The sequence below is a fragment of the Natrix helvetica genome, assembly GCF_964273705.1.
Source record: "Natrix helvetica genome assembly, chromosome: 3".
NCBI classification, from domain to species: domain Eukaryota; kingdom Metazoa; phylum Chordata; class Lepidosauria; order Squamata; family Natricidae; genus Natrix; species Natrix helvetica.
In genome coordinates, this window is record NC_138549.1 from 174660491 (window position 1) to 174682123 (window position 21633).

The following is a 21633-nucleotide window of genomic DNA, read 5'->3' on the forward strand; positions in this document are numbered from 1 at the left end:
AGGACAACAAGCAACAGATGGAAACTAAAAGAGAAGAGCAACTTGGAATTAAAGAGAGATTTCCTAGCAGTGAGAACAATTAATCAGAGAATGAGCCTGCCTCCAGAAGTGGTGAATGCTTGGGAACACTGAAGGTTGTCAAGAAGACAACTATTTGTCTGAAATGGTATATGGTATCCTGCTTGAGCAGGGGGTCAGACTAGAAGACCTCTAAGGTCTCTTCCAGCTCTGTTATTCTCTTATTCTATTACCTAATTGAATTAATTGTCTATCTCATGTTGCTTTCTCTGTCCAAATATGGTAAAATATACTAATTATGCAGAGAATGTTTAAAAAGAACATGGGACACAATTAGATGTAGAAAATTATCAACCCACGGTGTCAACTCTACGAAATGCTGGTCAATGCAAATAACTGTACAATTGAAACATAAATCTGACACCATCTTTTTATTATGTTGATGGTTTGACGGTACTCCTCCCTGTGCAACTGAGTGAATTTACCAAGAAAATTCACAACTCTCAAGAGGTCAAGTTAGGGACTAACAAGGTCGAGAATTCTTTGAGGGGGGAAAAAAGAGGAAAAAGCAAAAGAAAGTCAACTTAGGGAAGAAAAGTTTAAGATGTGAAGATTTGCTTCAGGTAAATCTACAACAAGGGTGTGAAACTCGATTTCATTGAGGGCCACATCAGGGTTGTGTTTGACCTCGGGGTGGGGGGGTCAGGGGGCGTGGCCAGAGTGGGCGTGGCCACCTCGACATCATTCTTTCTTTCCCTCCCCCCCCCATTTTTTCTTTATTTTTAAAAAAGAAAAGGGAGCAGGGAGCTGCTCTGCTACACACAAAACCCAGATTCCTATCGTCTACCAATGATTTAGCACCAGGTTCCCCACGAACATCTGCTTCACCGCAGGTGAGAGGCAGACCCCTTAGCGCCAAGCTCCGCTCCCGGGACAGACGGCTCACTCCCCCAGCCCAGGTGGCCCACCTCTCCGAGACCCCCCAAGGCTCCTTGGTGCTACTATATATCATTACGTTTAGGGGGGATTCTCATTGAGAGGCGTCCAGTCTTAATCCCACAGATGCAGGGATGGGATTGAAAAATTTTAGCAACTGTTTCGCTGCCCAGTTGCTGGGTGGGTGTGGCCATGGGGGCGTGGCCTAGTCAGCTTCCTGTACCACGGCAGGGGGGGGGATTTTTGCTCTCCCCAGACTCCAGAGGCTTTCCTCGAGCTTCTGGAAGGGGGGAAATGTCCTCCAGAGGCTGGAAATGGGCCCATATCTGGACTTCCGGTACTTACAATAGCCCCATTTTCACCCTCCCAGAGACTCTGCACGGGTCCTGAACTTACCTGGCATCCAAAATGGGCTGCAGGAACTGGACATGTCTAGTTTAATGAAAAGAAGGACTAGGGGAGACATGATAGCAGTGTTCCAATATCTCACGGGTTGCCACAAAGAAGAGGGAGTCAAACTATTCTCCAAGGCACCTGAGGACAGAACAAGAAGCAATGGGTGGAAACTAATCAAGGAGAGAAGCAACTTAGAATTTAGGAGAAACTTAGAACAATTAATCAGTGGAACGACTTGCCTCCAGAAGTTGTGAATGCCCCAACACTGGAAGTCTTTAAGAAGATGTTGGATAGCCATTTGTCTGAAAATGGTATAGGATTTCCTGCCTAGGCAGGGGGTTGGACTAGAAGACCTCCAAGGTCCCTTCTACCATTGTATTGTATTGTATTGTATTGTATTGCATGGAGACTCCTGGGAGGGGAGGGGAAAGGAAGGGTGGGCAAGGTCAGCCAGTCCTTCCAACTACCAGTTTGGCGAACCAGATTAAAATTAACATCTGGTTCGCCCAAACCGGTTCAAACTGGCTGAATCCCACCCCTGCAGAGATGGTAGCTTCGCCCCATTGGCTCAACATCACTTCTGTTGGGGGCACCTGTGGTGGCCCAAGTATTCTCCCAGTCAAAACGGGCTCCTGCACTCCCAGAGCCCTCCTGAGCTCCATTTTCACTGGGGGAGGGTTGCAGGAGGCCGTGACAGCCGAAAACGGAGCTCAGGAGCCTGTTTTGGCTGGCAGAAGCACCACGAGCCGGCCCTCACTGTTTCCAGGGCCAGTCCTGCCAGCCAGATCTAAGTACTGCAGTGTCCAGGTCCTCAATGGAAGGCAGGTTGGCAGCCATTGTTTTTTCTGCAGTTCTGATTCTCCTCTGAAGTCTCGGTCTGCCTTGTTGGGTTGCAGAGCCAAACCAGACAGTTATGGAGGTGCAGATGATGGACTCAATCTTACCTCTGTAGAACTGGATCAGCAGCTCTTTGGGCTGACACAGTTCTAATAGAGGGTAGACCCGTTCTAATATATAATACACTTCCAATATATAATAATTATAACAACAACAACAATAATGCCAAATCTCAAACCAACATGGCAAGATAAACTATCTATTATACGTGGATGACTTTAAAATCTATGCGAAAAGCCCAAGTGAACCTAAATCAATACTCAACACAGTTCAACTGTTCAGCAGTGACATCAAAATGAACTTTGGACTTGAAAAATATGCTATATTATCCATGCAGCGAGGAAAAATGGAAAAAAATAGAAGGAATAGAACTGGGAAATGAAAGCATAGTGAAAGAATTAGCAAAGGGTGACAGTTAAAAATACATAGGCATATTGGAAGCAGATAACATCTTGAATGGAAAACTCAAAGAGTCAACACAAAAGGAATACATTAGGAGGGTCTGCAAAATATTAAAATCAAGGCTGAATGCTGGAAACATACCGTATTTTTGGAGTCTAAGACGCACCTAGCTTTTGGGGAGGAAAACAAGGGGGGAAAAATCTGCCTCTGCCTCCCAGCAATTTGCCTCCTTGCAACAAACAGCAAACAGTACAGACAATATACACTATTTGTGGTGTTACATTTCAGAGTATACTTGTACAGATGCTGTTAAAATTGATGTGGCTTTCTGGAAGTATAGTTATTCTCTGCTATTTGAAAGAAGATATAATAGCACTGGGCCTCTTCAGATCAAGCATTTATTTTAAAAAGCTTCTTCATTTTGTTAAGCTGTCTAGGACAATAATATAGCAGTCTGATAATTTGAACATTCTATAGGCATTTATAATTATTCATTTACCTTCTTGCAGCAAACAGCCAACAGCCTGATTAGCATGGCTTAAGATGGAAACCATCAAGAAAGAAACGGAAGGTTTAATACCGGCTGCTCAAGAACAAGCACTGCAAACTAAGGCCATGAAAGCGAGGATACAAAAATCCACTGACAACCCAAACTGCCGACTTTGCAATAACAAAGTCGAAACTGTTTCACATTCAATATGTGAATGCAGCAAAATCGCACAAACTGATTACAAAGCTAGACACAACCGAGTTGCTAAATTAATCCACTGGTCATTATGTAAAAACTATGACTTACCTGTATCCAGAAAGTCATGGGAACTTAAAGTGGAAAAAGTTATCGAAAATGAGACGGTGAAGATCTTGTGGGACTTTCGAATACGGACGAATCGTCATTTGGAGCACAACATGCGAGATATCACAGTTGTCGAAAACCAAAATGTACAATTTATTGACATAGCAGTACCAGGAGATGCCAGAGAAAAAGAACTGGAAAAAAATCATGAAATATCGCGACCCGGCCATCGAAACTATCCGAGTATGGATGAAGCATGTATACCCATGGTCATCGGGGCACTTGGCACCATGTCCAAGAATTTTACAAGATACCTCCACAAATTGCAGCTTCCTGCAATAACACCAGTGGAGCTGCAAAAAACTGCGCTACTCGGAACTTCTTATATTTCAAGAAGCTACTTGGTTGATCCCTAGGACTCTGGCAGCAAACTGTATCAACATTAACATCAGTCAATGGTATTTGTAAAGCATTTTTGAATGTTCAGTTGGCTGAGTTTCATGTTTAATGAATAATAATAATAATAATAATAATAATAATAATAATAATAAGAAGAAGAAGAAGAAGAAGAAGAAGAAGAAGAAGAAGAAGAAGAAGAAGAAGAAGAAGAAGAAGAAGAAGAAGAAGAAGAAGAAGAAGAAGAAGAAGAAGAAGAAGAAGAAGAAGCAGCAGCAGCAGCAACAGCAGCAGCAGCCATTTCTGGCTCAAGTATCTGACCAGTTTACATGCAATATTGGCCAGGCAACTGAATGAAATTTTACAAAATGGCCAAATTGATGAATGGTTGACAACTGGAAAAACATACTTGATTCAGAAAGATGCAACTAAAGGAACAATACCTGAAAACTACAGACCAATAACATGCTTGCCAACAACCTTTAAATTACTCACAGGCATTATTGCAGATAACATTATGGATTATTTGGAAACAAACAACATCTTGCCAGTAGAGCAAAAAGGCAACAAAAGGAGTAGGGGCACAAAAGATCAGCTCCTGATTGATAAAATGATATCAGAAAATTGTAAGAACAGAAAAATGAACTTGAATATGGTCTGGATTGATTATAAAAAGGCATTTGACTCATTGCCACATAGTTGGATCATAAAATGCTTAGAAACAACTGGCATTAGTAAAAATATTACATCCTTCACTGAAAAGGTGATGAAATAATGGAGAACTGAGTTGGCAGTAGGGAATGAGAACTACGGAATGGTTAATATCAAGCGAGGAATTTTCCAGGGTGATTCACTTTCACCTCTTCTCTTCATCATCGCGATGATCCCGCTATCAGTAATCTTTAAAAAAATGAAATTAGGCTACCAAACAGCCAAAGAAGCTGAAAAAATTTCGCATTTATTATTTATGGATGATTTGAAACTCTATGGAAAGTCAGAAATAGAAATCCAATCACTGACAAACACAGTCCGAGTATTCAGCAATGATATTTCAATGCAGTTTGGCATGGAAAAATGTGCCACTGTATCCATAAAAAGGGGCAAAATCACTGCATGTGAGGGAATTGAAATGCCCAATGGCCAACTAATTAAATGCAATGAAAATGAAGCCTACAAATACTTAGGCATTCTGCAGTTGGATAACATCAAACATGGAGAAGTAAAAACTATTGTTTGTTTATTTGTTTGTTTATTTGGATTTATATGCCGCCCTTCTCCAAAAGGACTCAGGGCGGTGTACAACATTAAAAAACACACATCCCAAAAGTTTTTTAAAAAATTAAATACATATCCAAAAAAAAAAAAAAACCGAATTTAAAAGACAATACATTTAAAATAAGTTAAAATTAACAGGCCAGGCCGGCTTGCTGGAAAAGCCAACTTTTTAGGGCGCGTCGGAAGGACCAGAGGTCAGGGATTATGCGAAGGTCCGGGGGCAGCTCATTCCAGAGGGAAGGTGCTCCCACAGAGAAGGCTCTCCCCCTGGGGGTCACCAGCCGACACTGTCTGGCCGACGGCACCCTAAGGAGGCCAACTCTATGGGATCGTACTGGACAGTGGGAGGCTACTGGTGGCAGTAGGTGGTCTCGCAGGTACCCTGGGCCTAAACCATGGAGCGCTTTAAAGGTCATAATTAATAGGGTACCCCCATGACAACCCGTGTGGCCACATTCTGGACTAGCTGAAGCCTCCGGGTGCTCTTCAAAGGCAGCTCCATGTAGAGAGCATTGCAGTAGTCCAGGCGAGAAAGGACAAGGGCATGAGTGACTGTGCACAGAGCATCCCGATCCAGGAAGGGGCGCAACTGACGTACCAGGCGAACCTGGTAAAAGGCCCCCCTGGTCACGTCCATCAGGTGTTCTTCTAAACTAAGCCGCGTATCCAGGAGGACTCCCAGATTGCGAGCCTTCTCTGAGGGGGCTAAAATTTCTGCCCCTATCGTCAAAGATGGGACAAGATGTACAAATCGGGATGACGGAAACCACAGCCACTCAGTCTTGGAGGGATTGAGCTTGAGCCTGTTCCTCCCCATCCAGATCCGCACAGCCTCCAGGCATCTGGACATCATGTTGAGGGCATTGTTTGGGTGGTTTGGTGTAGAGATGAAAAGTTGGGTATCATCAGCATATTGATGATACCGGACCCCAAAACCACGGATGATCTCGTCGAGCATGTGTCCCCCATTATGGGTGGGGTCTTGAATTAACTAAGTTAGGTCCATAGCTGTCATGGAAGCCATGAACTCCCAAGCTGACTCGGATGTCTCGCCAATGGAAGGCAGATTGAAATCCCACAGGAGCCTGGGGAAATCAACCGCCAATCCAGCTAATACATTCAGCAGATGCGGCACGACTGATGAAACGTAGCAGGGTGACAGGTACGTAACAAAAAGGCCCACCTGAGCTCCAAAGCCCCACTTCACACAGAGGGACTCACACCCGCCTATCTGAGGCACAGTGACCTCCTGGTCTGAGACTTTCCCTAATAACCACCGCCACTCCCCCGCCCCTGTCCTGGGCTCTCGGCTGGTGAAACGCCCGGAAGCCTGGTGGGCATAGTTTGCTAAGGGGCACACCCCCCTCATGGCCCAACCAGGTCTCCGTAATGCATGCCAGGTCCGCCTACCCTCTTGTATGAGGTCATAAATGAGGGGAGCCTTATGTACCACAGACCTGGCGTTAAGCGACACCAGCCGGAGACCAGGGTTCTGTAATCCCAAGCACCTGGGGGTGCGAGAAGGGCGATGAGGGTCGGAACGCGCGATCGCTCTTAAACAGCAAACCCGCGTCCTCCGAACATCATTTGGCGCTCGGCCCCCACCATATCTGCCTCTCCCACAAACAGTAGAGATGGTGAACCCCCCAATGGAATGGCTAAGCGGCTCCCCCGGAATCCCAACCCTTCCCAGCCCTCCCAACCCGCGCCCATTAGTTAGCTCTGGCCTGTGCCCTGGCAGACTCCCCCCCCAAGCCTGTCTGAGCCATTGTCAGGAGAGAGTACACCAACAGAATTAGGAAAATTTTGAAATATAAATTAAACGGTGGAAATACAATCAAGGCCATAAATACCTGGGCAATACCAGTTATAAGATACACAGCTGGTATAGTTAATTGGACACAAGCTGATTTGGACATTTTGGACCGAAAAACCAGGAAACTAATGACAATGCACTACAGTTTACATCCACGCGTGACACTGATAGACTATACCTGCCCCGAAAATCAGGTGGCAGAGGATTATTACAAGTGAAGCAAATAGTTGAAGAAGAAAAACATGCACTGGCTGATTATTTAAAAGAAAGTCAAGAACATCTATTAATCGAAGTAAAGAACAAAAATCTACTGAAGGCCCAACAGACGAAACAAGAATACAGAAAAGATGTGATAAAATCAAGAATGGAGAGTTGGCAGAACAAAGCATTGCATGGTCAATTTCTGGAAAAAATAAAAGATAAAGTGGACAGTGAAAAAACTTGGCTATGGTTAACAACAGGTACATTAAAGAAAGAAACAGAGTCACTAATCCTGGCTGCGCAAGAACAAGCTATCCGAACAAATGCCATTAAGGCCAAACTCAAAAAATCCTCTGATGATGCCAAATGCAGACTCTGCAAAGAAGTTGATGAAACTTGTTAGATTCGGGCAACGAGAGGACAGACTCCAGACAATTGTGACAACAGCTCTTTATTAGTTAGGTAGTAGTGATCCAGCTGAATACAGGGTCATGCAGCTCCCCTTTTATGGGGAGCTGGAAGACCTCCCGTCCAATCAGAACAACCCCTTGTTCCCGCCCTGGTGGCGGACCTGAGTGGAGAGTACAGCAGTTTATGCAAATATCTAACACCCCTCCCCTCTTAGATGGAGTGTTCCGGTTAGTGACAAAGTCCTGTAAGTATGCGGGTTTCTGCCTTGCTCTGGTGGACCTGCGTAATTCGGTTTGCGACTGACTCGGTGCTTGATCGGAGATTTCTTTTTGTTTCTCCGATCTGGTTGGGGATTGTTGACTCCGCTCGCTTGGAACTACGCTGGCCTCTGGTTCCGTCCTCGGCTCCGCTGTGCTGTAGTCATCTGTGATGGGTGTGTAGGGTTGTTGTGTCGGCAATTCTTCCGATCGTATAAGCTCCTCGTTGGGTGACCTCAGACTGGAGTGAGATAGGCGACCTCGGAGTTGGTCAATGTGTCTTTTCCAGTTCCTACCGTCCTCTAGTTCTAACAAGTAGGAACGAGGCCTGGTGATGCCTATTACCTTTGCCGGAATCCACAGCGTCCCCCCTGCATAGTTGTGGGCGTATACGGAATCTCCTATGCTAAAAGTCCGGATTTTGCTTGTGGAGTCTGGGGGCGAAGTGGCAGAGTAATTTGGGTGTAGTCAGTCTAGGTGAGACCTTAAGTGGCGACCCATGAGGAGTTCAGCGGGGCTCCTTCCCATCGTGGCGCTAGGGGTAATATGCTGTATTAGTAGGTAATGGTCAACCCGTGTTTGCCAATCACCCGGGCCCATCCTAGCGAGGGCCTCTTTTGCCGCTCGCACCATTCTCTCCGCCTGACCATTAGATGCCGGATGGAATGGCGTGACGAGGGCATGCCGAATTCCCTGACTCGCTAAGTAGGATTCGAATTGCATGGCCGTGAACTGTGGCCCGTTGTCAGAGACGAGAACATCGGGCAGGCCGTGCGTGGCAAAAAGTCTTCATAGTACCTTGATGACCGCCTCTGCCGTGATCGAGGTCATCAGGACTACCTCTAACCTTTTGGAGTATGCGTCCACAACTATTAAGAACGTCTGGCCCTGAACTGGTCCTGTGAAGTCGATGTGTATTCGCAACCAGGGTTCCTGCGGTTTGTCCCACTCCATAGCGGGCGCTTCAGGGGGAGCTGGTCTGGACTCTTGGCACGGATTGCAAGTGGACACCCATTCTTCTATTTCTTTGTCCATATTTGGCCACCAAACGTAGCTCCTTGCTAACGCTTTCATTCTAACAATACCTGGGTGCCCAAATGTAAAGCTTCTAAGACATTCTTCCGTAGTTTGTGCGGTATAACAACTCGATCCCCCCACAATAAACAACCTTTCAAAACTGATAGTTCATCCTGCTTAGACCAAAACAGTTTGAATTTGGGTCCCCAAATCCCTTTGGGCCACCCCCTCCATACCCAAGTTTGCACATGTCTGATTACGTTGTCCTTAGCAGAAAATCTAGCAACGTCCACAGAAGATACCGGTCCTGTGTCCAAACAGTCAATCAAAAGGACCAGCGTTTCCGGAGTGGGGTCGGCCAACAGTTCCGGTAACGGGCAACGGCTTAGCGCGTCCGTGTGTCCCAACGTAGAACCCGGTCGGTGTACCAGTTTGTAGGAGTACGCAGCCAGGAAAACAGTCCACCTGGTCATGCGCAGGGAGAGGGAGACCAGTGTGGATCGGTTTCCCGCCAGTAGGCCCAGCAATGGTTTGTGGTCCGTCACAAGTTCGAAATCGCGGCCGTAGAGATATTCATGAAAACGCTTGACTCCCGCCACAGCGGCCAATGCCTCCCTGTCCAGTTGGCTGTAGTTGCGTTCCGCCGATGACAATGTCCTTGAGTAGAAGGCGATGGGGGCTTCGTTTCCATTTGGCATCCTGTGGCTGAGTACTGCGCCGACGCCGAAAGGTGAGGCATCGCAAGTTAACACCAGAGGTAGGGTTTGGCTGTACTGGATAAGCAGAGAGTCGGCCGTCAGCAGGCGCTTGACTGCGGTGAAAGCGGCCGCCTCGGGACGTCCCCAGGTCCATTTTGCGTTCTTTGCTAGAAGTCGGTGCAATGGTTCAGCAACGGTAGCCTTCTGTCTTCGAAAGACACTGTAGAAGTTAAGAAGTCTGAGGAAGGCCTGCAACTCGGTCTGATTTCGTGGTGTGGGGGCGTCCTGAATTTCTTTAATATTTTTCGATGTCGGGTGTATTCCCAGTCCATCGATCCTGTAACCCAGGAATTCTACGCTGGGCACATTAATTTGGCATTTTTCCTTTTTCAGGCGGAGACCCTTTTCTCGAATTCTGGCCAAAACAATCCTAACAGGCTTTAATAGTTGCTCCTCATTTGCAGCCGATACTAAGATGTCGTCGAAATAAGGGACGACTCCTGGTATGCCCTGCAAAAGCCATTCCATGACGCTTTGGAATAGTCCTGGAGCAATGCTTACGCCAAATTGTAAACGGTTGCATTTAAATACGCCCCTGTGCGTCACTATAGTTTGGGCCTCCGCCGTGGCGCTATCCACTGGCAGCTGTTGGTAAGCTTGTGCCATGTCTAATTTTGCAAAGATTTTTCCTGGCCCCAACGAGTGCAATAGGTGCTGTACTACGGGCACAGGATATGCGCTCTGTTGGAGGGCGACATTAATTGTGCATTTATAGTCCGCGCAGATGCGGACTGACCCGTCTGGCTTAACCGGGGTCACGATTGGGGTTTCCCAACGAGTGTGGTCCACTGGTTCGAGGATTCCTTGCTCAACCAGCTTATCTATTTCCTTATCAATTTTGGGTCGGAGCGCAAAAGGCACTCTTCTAGGTTTGAGTCTGATAGGCGCCACATTTGGATCCAAATTAAATGAGATTGGTGTTCCCACATACTTACCAAGGCCGGGGCTGAACACATCCTCGAACTCCTTAAAAATTTCCTCGGCGCTGCTGTTTCCCACGGCGTTGATGCCTGTGACTTCTAGTCCCAGGGCTTCAAACCAATCCAATACCAGGAGGCTTTGCAGTGGCGCGCTGGCTACGGTCACGGGCAGCTGGGCTGTGAGGTCTTTGAACTGGACTCGGAACGTGCCTTGACCCACGATGGGAACCCTGTTCCCCTGGTGATCACAAAGCAGGATGTCTGGTTTCCGTAGTTGATGCTTCTTCAGGTTGGGAATCGCCTTTTTCATCGCTGACCACGAGATGATCGTCAGCGATGACCCCGTGTTGACTTCAAGCTTGCATGGGGAGTCCTCAAGGAGGACAGTGAGTTTCAGCTTTTTAGGTCGCTTTGTGCGGACCTGTCCTATCGTTGTGATATATGGTTCTTAGTGGTTCTCTCTGGGAATACTCTCTCTTGGCTGACTCCCTTGGATCTCTCTCTGGGCGCCCTTTGTTTCTACGCCAAGCCCCTGGGGTAGGCTTCTGTTGGCGGTAAGATGGCGGTTGCCATGTTGAGGCAGAGACTTCGCTCCGACAGACTTTTGCAATGTGTCCAACTTTGTCGCAGCGTTGGCAAACAACGTCTCTAAACCGGCTGGTAGACCGAAGATGTTTCCCTCCGCAGCTTGCGCAGGGCGGCAAACGGGATTCGAATTTTTGCGCCGGTTTTGTGTGACTACTGCGCATGTGATGGCTGTCTTCGCACTCGCTGTTCTCAGTCTCCTGATCGGTGGCCTCGTGATGCACTCGGGTCTGTCTGGTCCCGGATTGGGGTGCGCTGTGCTGGCGTTGCAGCGTTTCTGTTGATCTGTCTGCTGATTCTGATGCTCTTGCCTCATCAAGTGCGATTTGCAGGTTTAAGTTGAGTTTAGCCAACAACCGTTTCTGCAAAGAAATGTCCCGCACTCCGCATATGAGGCGTTCTAGGATGTGCTCATCCAGATTCCTGAATTCGCAATACGTTGCTGCCTTACGAAGCGCTGCAATATATTGGTTGATGGATTCGTTCACTTTCTGGTTCCTCATGTGGAATTCGTGGCAGCGAACGTCGCGGGAAGGTTTTGGCCCGTAGTGCGTCTGTAGCGTCTGTTGCAGCGCCGTCCATGTTACCGCCTGGATGGGGGTTGGCTCCGATAGATCCCTGGCCATCTCGAAGACCTCTTGACCGCAGTAGCCCAGGAACATATTCTTTTTCCGGGAGTCCGGTACTCCCATGAGATCGTTTGCCTCGAGGAAGCATTCAAATCTCAACATGTAGGATTCCCAATGTTCGGCTACTGGGTTGTATGGTGGAGCGTGCATCGCCATCTTGTCCTGCGTTTGAATTTGCCGCGCTGAGATGGCTGCCAGGATTCCTGCCGAATCCCGGGGCTGGATCGATTCTGTAGATTCTTGCTAGTAGATCCTCGTCCTATCTGCCTCTCGATCCCACCTTCGTCGCCAGTGTTAGATTCGGGCAACGAGAGGACAGATTCCAGACGATTGTGACAACAGCTCTTTATTAGTTAGGTAGTAGTGATCCAGCTGAATACGGGGTCATGCAGCTCCCCTTTTATGGGGAGCTGGCAGACCTCCCGTCCAATCAGAACAACCCCTTCTTCCCGCCCTGGTGGCGAACCTGAGTGGAGACTACAGCAGTTTATGCAAATATCTAACAAAACTGTTGACCACATATCAGCTGCTGTAAAAAAATTGCGCAGACTGATTATAAATTGCGGCACAATTCAGTAGCACAAATGATCCACTGGAATTTGTGCCAAAATTATAATATTAAAAGAACAACAAACTGGTGGGAACATAAGCCTGAAAAAGTCACCGAAAATCAGATGGTCAAGATCCTGTGGGATTTTCGTATACAAACGGACAAAATACTGGCGCATAACACACCAGACATCACACTGATTGAGAAAAATAAGGTTACAATCATAGACATCGCAATACCAGGTGATAGCAGGGTCGACGAGAAGGAATATGAAAAATCGCGAAATACCAGGACCTAAAAATTGAAATTCAACAATTATGGCACAAACCAGCAGTGGTAATTCCAGTGGTAATCGGCACACTGGGTGCTATTCCAAAAGCACTGGAATTACATTTAAAACAGTTAAAACTTGACAAAATCACCATCAGTCAAATGCAAAAAGCTGCACTGCTTGGATCTGCACACATATTATGAAAATATGTTACGACGTCCTAGGCCCCTGGGTGGGGCCTGACTAGTAATCAATGCCAAATCTAGCGAAACAACTGGCCGCTGTGATACAATTCTGTTGATGCAATAATAATAATAATAATAATAATAATAATAATAATAACAAAAACAACAACAACAACAACAACAACAACTCCGCCATTGCCGGTCCCAAGCCCGGATGAGAAAGGAGGAGGGTTGAGGTCAGGTTGGCAACCTGGCCCCATAAAAAAACCCGCCAACCCATATAACATGGTGAAAGAAACAAATAAAAATTCTATACCGCATCGGTCGTCGCGCGGGTTAACAAGGGCCGCGGCGGATGTTGAGGTCCCTGGACATCCGTCGACAAGTGGGCTACAAGTGGACCAGCCAACAAAACGACAAAAATATAGTGCAGATGAAAACCGTGCCATAATGGCCTGTTATTACAACTCAGAGCCTGGGAAAAGAGGTTATTTAAAGCGAATGTATGAATTATGGAAACAACAACATCCAGATTCAAATGTTAGTGAACAACGACTTGCAGATCAAAGGCGATTTATTACACGGAATAAAGTGTTTAGTGAAGTTGAACTTGAGGAAATTCAAGCAAATTGCAAAACTGAGAAAACAACATCACAAGCAGAAATAACTGATACTCAAGACACACCTAAAGACATTGTAGTAGAACTCCCAGAAGAAGCTGTCGGGGAGGAAATAACAACACTATCACCAGAACCAGTTATCACTGAACCAACTGATGAACTAACTCAGAAACAAAATGAACTGAAGGACAAGATCATGGAGCATTTTCTGCTTAATAAGGAACGGCAACGTTTACCATCATTAAAAACTGTGCCTAAGAAAATTTTGGCCCCTATCATGAAAATGGTTAATGCAGTGCTTTCAACAATTGAATCGGGATCCATCTTGGAAACGAACCAGTTAATGTATAGTGCAGCCGCAATAGTCACTAATGAACTAGGCATTAAAATCAAAGCACCTAGTTACACAACAGAAAAAGCATCAAAGCCAAAGTGGAAAATCCGATTGGAACAAAAAGTCAAAAAATTAAGGGCAGATGCTAGCAATTTGAAGAACATGCGTGAGCAACGACTTAGAAACAACAAAATTATAGATCAGCTAATCAGAAGGTATAGATTGGATACAAGAAACATCAATGAAGCTGTAGAGATTGTAAAACAGCAGATAACAGCAACAGCTGGGAAAATTGAAAGATATGAGGCACGAATCATCCAGTATAAACAAAATCAGCAATTTCGATCAGACCAACGGCGTTTTTATCAAAGTCTTAATGTGAATGATGACACCAAAAGTAAAAAACCAGAAAAGCAGGCCACAGTTAAATTCTGGAAAGAATTGTGGGAAAATGCAAAGGACTACAATAAGGAAGCAAAATGGATACATGACTTTGAGAAAAGCATTGGCAACAAACAAATGCAAGTATTAGAAATAACAACTGAGATGGTCAAAAATCGAGTAAAAAAAGTAAAGAATTGGACATCACCTGGAAAGGACCAATTACATGGTTTCTGGCTCAAATATCTGACCAGTTTACATGCAATATTGGCCAGGCAACTGAATGAGATTTTACAAAATGGCTAAATTGATGAATGGTTGACAACTGGAAAAACATACTTGATTCAGAAAGATGCAACTAAAGGAACAATACCTGAAAACTACAGACCAATAACATGCTTGCCAACAACCTTCAAATTACTCACAGGCATTATTGCAGATAACATTATGGATTATTTGGAAACAAACAACATCTTGCCAGTAGAGCAGAAAGGCAACAAAAGAAGGAGCAGGGGCACAAAAGATCAGCTCCTAATTGATAAAATGATATTAGAAAATTGTAAGAACAGAAAAACGAACTTGAATATGGTCTGGATTGATTATAAAAAGGCATTTGACTCATTGCCGCATAGTTGGATCATAAAATGCTTAGAAACAACTGGCATTAGCAAAAATATTACATCCTTTACTGAAAAGGCGATGAAACAATGGAGAACTGAGTTGGCAGTAGGGAATGAGAACTACGGAATGGTTAATATCAAGCGAGGAATTTTCCAGGGTGATTCACTTTCACCTCTTCTCTTCATCATCGCGATGATCCCACTATCAGTAATCTTAAAAAAAATGAAATTAGGCTACCAAACAGCCAAAGAAGCCGAAAAAATTTCGCATTTATTATATATGGATGATTTGAAACTCTATGGAAAGTCAGAAATAGAAATCCAATCATTTGGTGCTTCTAGACCGCCCCCTCTCCCAGAAGGGAGTGTTGACAAACACAGTCCGAGTATTCAGCACCAATATTTCAATGAAGTTTGGCATGGAAAAATGTGCCACTGTATCCATAAAAAGAGGCAAAATCACTGCGTGTGAGGGAATTGAAATGCCCAATGGCCAACTAATTAAATGCAACGAAAATGAAGCCTACAAATACTTAGGCATTCTGCAGTTGGATAACATCAAACATGGAGAAGTAAAAACTATTGTCAGGGGGGAGTGCACCAACAGAGTTAGGAAAATTTTGAAATCTAAATTGAATGGTGGAAATACAATCAAGGCCATAAACACCTGGGCAATACCAGTTATAAGATACACAGCTGGTATTGTTAACTGGACACAAGCTGATTTGGACATTTTAGACCGAAAAACCAGGAAACTAATGACAATGCACTACAGTTTACATCCACGTGGTGATATTGATAGACTATACCTACCCCGGAAATCAGGTGGCAGAGGATTATTACAAGTGAAGCAAATAGTTGAAGAAGAAAAACATGCACTGGCTGATTATTTAAAAGAAAGTCAAGAACATCTATTAATCGAAGTAAAGAACAAACATCTACTGAAGGCCCAGCAGACGAAACAAGAATACAGAAAAGATGTGATAAAATCAAGAATAGAGAGTTGGCAGAACAAAGCATTGCATGGTCAATTTCTGGAAAAAATAAAAGATAAAGTGGACAGTAAAAAAACTTGGTTATGGTTAACAACAGTACATTAAAGAAAGAAACGGAGTCACTAATCCTGGCTGCGCAAGAACAAGCTATCCGAACAAATGCCATTAAGGCCAAACTCAAAAAATCCTCTGATGATGCCAAATGCAGACTCTGCAAAGAAGTTGATGAAACTTGTTAGATTCGGGCAACGAGAGGACAGACTCCAGACAATTGTGACAACAGCTCTTTATTAGTTAGGTAGTAGTGATCCAGCTGAATACGGGGTCGTGCAGCTCCCCTTTTATGGGGAGCTGGCAGACCTCCCGTCCAATCAGAACAACCCCTTGTTCCCGCCCTGGTGGCGGACCTGAGTGGAGAGTACAGCAGTTTATGCAAATATCTAACACCCCTCCCCTCTTAGATGGAGTGTTCCGGTTAGTGACAAAGTCCTGTAAGTATGCAGGTTTCTGCCTTGCTCTGGTGGACCTGCGTAATTCGGTTTGCGACTGACTCGGTGCTTGATCGGAGATTTCTTTTTGTTTCTCCGATCTGGTTGGGGATTGTTGACTCCGCTCGCTTGGAACTACGCTGGCCTCTGGTTCCGTCCTCGGCTCCGCTGTGCTGTAGTCATCTGTGATGGGTGTGTAGGGTTGTTGTGTCGGCAATTCTTCCGATCGTATAAGCTCCTCGTTGGGTGACCTCAGACTGGAGTGAGATAGGCGACCTCGGAGTTGGTCAATGTGTCTTTTCCAGTTCCTACCGTCCTCTAGTTCTAACAAGTAGGAACGAGGCCTGGTGATGCCTATTACCTTTGCCGGAATCCACAGCGTCCCCCCTGCATAGTTGTGGGCGTATACGGAATCTCCTATGCTAAAAGTCCGGATTTTGCTTGTGGAGTCTGGGGGCGAAGTTACATGGTCAATTTCTGGAAAAAATAAAAAATAAAGTGGACAGTGAAAAAACTTGGTTATGGTTAACAACAGGTACATTAAAGAAAGAAACAGAGTCACTAATCCTGGCTGCGCAAGAACAAGCTATCCGAACAAATGCCATTAAGGCCAAAATAGAAAAATCCTCCGATGATGCCAAATGCAGACTCTGCAAAGAAGTTGATGAAACTGTTGACCACATACTCAGCTGCTGTAAAAAAATCGCGCAGACTGATTATAAATTGCGGCACAATTCAGTAGCACAAATGATCCACTGGAATTTGTGCAAAAATTATAATATTAAAACAACAACAAACTGGTGGGAACATAAGCCTGAAAAAGTCACCGAAAATCAGATGGTCAAGATCCTGTGGGATTTTCGTATACAAACAGACAAAATACTAGCGCATAACACACCAGACATCACACTGGTTGAGAAAAAGAAGGTTACAATCATAGACATCGCAATACCAGGTGATAGCAGGGTTGAGGAGAAGGAACATGAAAAAGTCGCGAAATACCAGGACTTAAAAATTGAAATCCAACGATTATGGCACAAACCAGCAGTGGTAATTCCAGTGGTAATCGGCACACTGGGTGCTATTCCAAAAGCACTGGAATTACATTTAAAACAGTTAAAACTTGACAAAATCACCATCAGTCAAATGCAAAAAGCTGCACTGCTTGGATCTGCACGTATATTACGAAAATACGTTACGACGTCCTAGGCCCCTGCGTGGGGCCCGACTAGTAATCAATGCCAAATCCGGCGAATCAACTGGCCGCTGTGATACAATCGTATAATTATAATAATAATAATAATAATAATAATAATAATAATAATAATAATAATAATAATAATAATAATAATAATAATAATAATAATAATGTTCTAATTGAGGGAAGACCAGTGGCTGAATATTGCCAATTTAGATAAGATTTTTATTCCTTCTGCAAAATCAGCAGAACTTCTGTGACTTCATGTACTGTTACTTACGCAGTAACTTAAAGTTTAGAAACTGATCCAAATTTACAAAGAGGAAATGGGAGTTCCTCTTTTGCTATTTCCACAGGAGGAAAGGCCAAGAAGGCGAAGTCACGGCAGATGTTTCTGCTGCTGCTATTGGCATGGCTGCCTTGAGCTCCTTCAAGAGAATCCCTGCTCCTCTTCAGCTGCTGCTGCTGTTGATGCTCCTCCTTCTGCAACATCTGGGTGAGTGTTGACAGCTGAGATCAGGCAGGCTCCATCCTCAGATTTACAACTGGAGTAAAATCCGGTTCCAGAAGAATATTAAGGCTGCTTCAAACCTACAGTGAGAAGATCAGATTTCACTGAAAAAGCCAGTTCCGGATGTTAGATTTTGGGGGAGCTGGGGAAGATTTCTTTCATTGATTCCACCCCAAGAGGCTAAGTGAGGAACAAGTTAGGAAGAACCTCAGAGCCCTGGGATTCTGGAGATCTAGGGACACCTACTTTGATTTGATCCTTGGGGTGGGGGACTTCAAGACCTTCCATAACTCACACAATCTGGGTTGGAAGAAGCTTAGAGGTCATCTCATCCAAGCACCTGTTCAAGGCAGGAGTCCTCACACCATCTTAAAAAAAACGGTTGGTCATTTTTTTCTTGAAAGCCTCAGTGATGGGGCGACCAAAAGTCCAGGAGGAAAGCTGATGTGTTCCTCTGATTAATAGTTCTCACTGTCAGGGAAGTCCTCCTTCTGACCTCTTATGGCCTTTTTGCTTTAGCTGATATACAGAAATGCAAAACATACAGAACAATAGAGTTGAAAGGGATCTTGGAGGTCTTCTAGTCCAACCCCCTGCTTAGCAGGAGACCCTATACCAGGCATGTCCAAAGTCTGGCCCGAGGGGGGGCAATTGCAGCCCATTTTCAAATTTCAGGTGTCCCGCAGCCTCTTCTCCCTGCCAGAGTTATTTGTTTATTTGTTTCGTCTTTCATGAAATAGTTCATTTGCATTTAATGTTAATGGCTCAAAGAATGTCAGGCTGAATGGTTGGCCTCACACATTTTCACCTCCCCAAATCTGGTCCTCCTTGCAAAAAGTTTGGACGCCCCTGCCCTCTGCCATCCGCAACAAATGGCTGCCTCGTCTCCTCTTGAAAACCTCCAGTGTTGGAGCAGCTACAACTTCTGGTGGCAAGCTGTTCCACTGGTTAATTGTTCTAACTGTTAGGAAGTCTCTCCTTAATTCCAGGTTGCTTCTCTCCTTGATTATTTAGAATAGAATAGAATAGAATTTCTTTCTTTCTTTCTTTCTCTTTCTTTCTCCCTCCCTTCCTCCTTCTCTCCTTTCTTTGTTCCTTCCTCCCTCTTTCTCTTTCTTCCTTTCTTTCTTCCTACTTCCCTCCTTCCTTTCTTCCTCCCTCCCCCATTCTTTTTCTTCCTTCCTTCCTCCCTCCTCCTCCCTCCCTCTTTCTTTCTTTCTTTCTTTCTTTTTCTTCCTTCCTTCAAACTCCCTCCCTCCCTCTCTTTCTTTCTTTCTTTCTTTCTTTCTTCCTCCCTTCCTCCATCTTTCTCCTTCTTTCTTTCTTCCTCCCTTCCTTCCCCTTTCTTTCTCTCTCCCTCTTTCTTCTTTCTTTCTTTCTTCCTTCCTTCCTCTTTCTTCCTCTCTCTTTCTTTTTCGTTCTTTCCTTCTTTCTTTCTTCCTCTTCCCTCCCTATTTCCTGCCTTCCTCCCTCTCTCTCTCCTTTTTCTTCCTTCCTTCCTTCATTACTCTTCCCTCCTTGCCTCTTTTTCTTCCTTTCTTCCTTCCACCCTTCCTCCGTCTTTTTCTTTCTCCCTTTCTTTCCTTCCTTCCTTCCTTCTTTCTTCTTACATTGACCTTCATGAGATGACTAGCCAATTGTCTCAACTTCCACTTCTTAAGCTCTCTTCTCCCCTTCCATTCCTTTCTCAGACCCCTACAAATTTTCACACAGCCAGCTTTGAAAGAAATCACCCATGGATGCATAAAAAAGAAATAATATGGAGTCAGCAAACTGACTTTCCCACCCAGGGAGAAAAGGGGAACCAAAAGAGACTATCAGGAATGAAACTTCATGAAATCTTTGGTGGCTGAAGCAGCAGAAAGCTTGACCAACCCTTCACTCCAGAGGGTTTACCGTGTTTGGGGAGCTGGGTCAGAATATGGAGGGGGGGAACTGTGGGGTCCTTGGTGGTCCCTGAGCTTGGTTTTCCATGCAGACATTTCATTACCCAACTAGGTAACATGATCAGTGCTAGCAGGGAGACTATTAGTGTTTGTAGGAATGCTCTTGGTGGTCCCTAGATGACACTGTTGTTTTCTGTTAAGTTGTTCTTCGGATTGGGATATTGGTGTAAGGAATTGTAGACATAGAAGGAACATCACCCATCACGTGAAAATCCCGAATTGGCTATCACTAATAGAAAGGACGACTCACCCAAATTTTATAAATTGGAACAAAATACTAAGATATAGACATTTAATTGATAGACAGGGAAACTTAAAAACAATTGAAGAATTGGCAGAACAGAACATGAAAGTGGACTGGATAACCTACTTGCAAATCAAAACTAAATACAATAATGATACCAAATTATATGACATTGAAACAGAATCACACGAATTGGATAAAATCATTCAAAGCCCAGATAAAAAAATGATAGGGAGAATATATAAATTTCTCCTGAAATACAAAATGGAAGAGGAAATTGTGAAAGAACAAATGATAAAATGGGCACAGAACTTTGGACACAATATTGAATTAGACAAATGGGAAAAATTTTGGGGAACAAACTTAAAAATGACACTCTCGGTCGCATATAAGGAAAACCAGTATAAAATGTTTTATAGATGACACCTAGCACCAACAAGGTTAGCTAAAATATCATCAAATACATCCCCAAAATGTTGGAAATGGGAATCGATACACGGAATGTACTATCACTTATGGTGGACCTGTGAGGAGGCTAAAAAGTTTTGGAAAAAGATCAAAAACTGGCTGGAGGCAATAACGGGAGTTAAAATAGAATGGTAACCGGAAATCTTCTTATTAGGATTACTGCCTACAAAATACAAAAAAGAAACCCAGTACTTAATATTGCATATAATAACGGCGGCAAGGATTGCCTATGCCCAGAAATGGAAAAACAAGCTAACTCCAAGTGAAGAGGAAATAATAAGAAAGGTGATGGATTGTGCTGAAATGGACAAGCTAACTAAAGAAATCCAGGGAAAAGAAGAATCAGAATTTTATCAGATATGGGATAAATGGTATAGGTGGATGGAGGAAAGAAATAAGAATCCTAGGAGATAAATAAGTAGAATGTGGTAGCTCTTACAGATTATTGTCAGTGTTAAAATGTTTATTTATTGGATAATATAAATACGAATGATTCTGGATAAAAGTACTTTCAAACAAATGCAGTTAAAGGAGAATGTTGGTACACTCTTTGATTTAAAATGCACAACTCAATTTGAATGAAGTATAAAGAATGATTGTAGTAATGCACGGAATTTAACTGTAACCAATTGACATGCTAGCTGGAAGACGTATTGAAGAGCGTTTTGTGTGTGTGTTATCTGTCTAATTAAAACAATAAAAAAAATAATTTAAAAAAAAAAGAAGGAACATCACCCATCGGCCACTGTCTCTAGAAGAGGGGTGACTGCTTTCTAGAGGAAACCTACCGTATTTTTGGACTATAATACACACCAGAGTATAAGACACACCAACATTTTGAAGAGGTAAATTTAAGCTACAAGTTTTTGCACTCTACAAGCCTCCCAAACCCTCTGCAGACCTCGTTTTTTTGCAAAAAGGGGGGAGGCATGCAAGGCTTTGGGAGGCTTATAGAGTGCTCCTGGGGGCTGAGGGGCAAAAAAGAGCAAAAATGACCCCCTTTTTTTGCTCATTTTTGCCCTCCCCAGCCCTCAGGAGCTCTTTGTAAGCCTCCCAAACCCTCTGCGTGTCCATTTTTGCAAAGGGAGCAGGGTTTTGGTAGTCCAAAAATGCTG

General features: G+C 44.3%; 2 protein-coding genes and 1 long non-coding RNA gene across 5 annotated transcripts in view; 2 read left to right on the top strand and 1 right to left on the bottom strand.

Annotated features, from left to right (window-relative positions):
- Positions 1-21633, bottom strand: part of LOC309390475 — a 134482-nt gene that overhangs the window by 57581 nt on the left and 55268 nt on the right. The window lies entirely within an intron of this gene.
- Positions 1-21633, top strand: part of LOC309390423 (signal-regulatory protein beta-1-like) — a 102969-nt gene that overhangs the window by 53578 nt on the left and 27758 nt on the right. The window lies entirely within an intron of this gene.
- LOC309390417 (tyrosine-protein phosphatase non-receptor type substrate 1-like) overlaps positions 17741-21633 on the top strand; it is a 14574-nt gene continuing 10681 nt past the window's right edge. Inside the window, exon 1 of the mRNA XM_081949752.1 lies at positions 17741-17845. Coding sequence (XP_081805878.1) covers positions 17761-17845 — 85 coding nt within the window. The 5' untranslated portion in view covers positions 17741-17760. The remainder of the gene's footprint in view (positions 17846-21633) is intronic.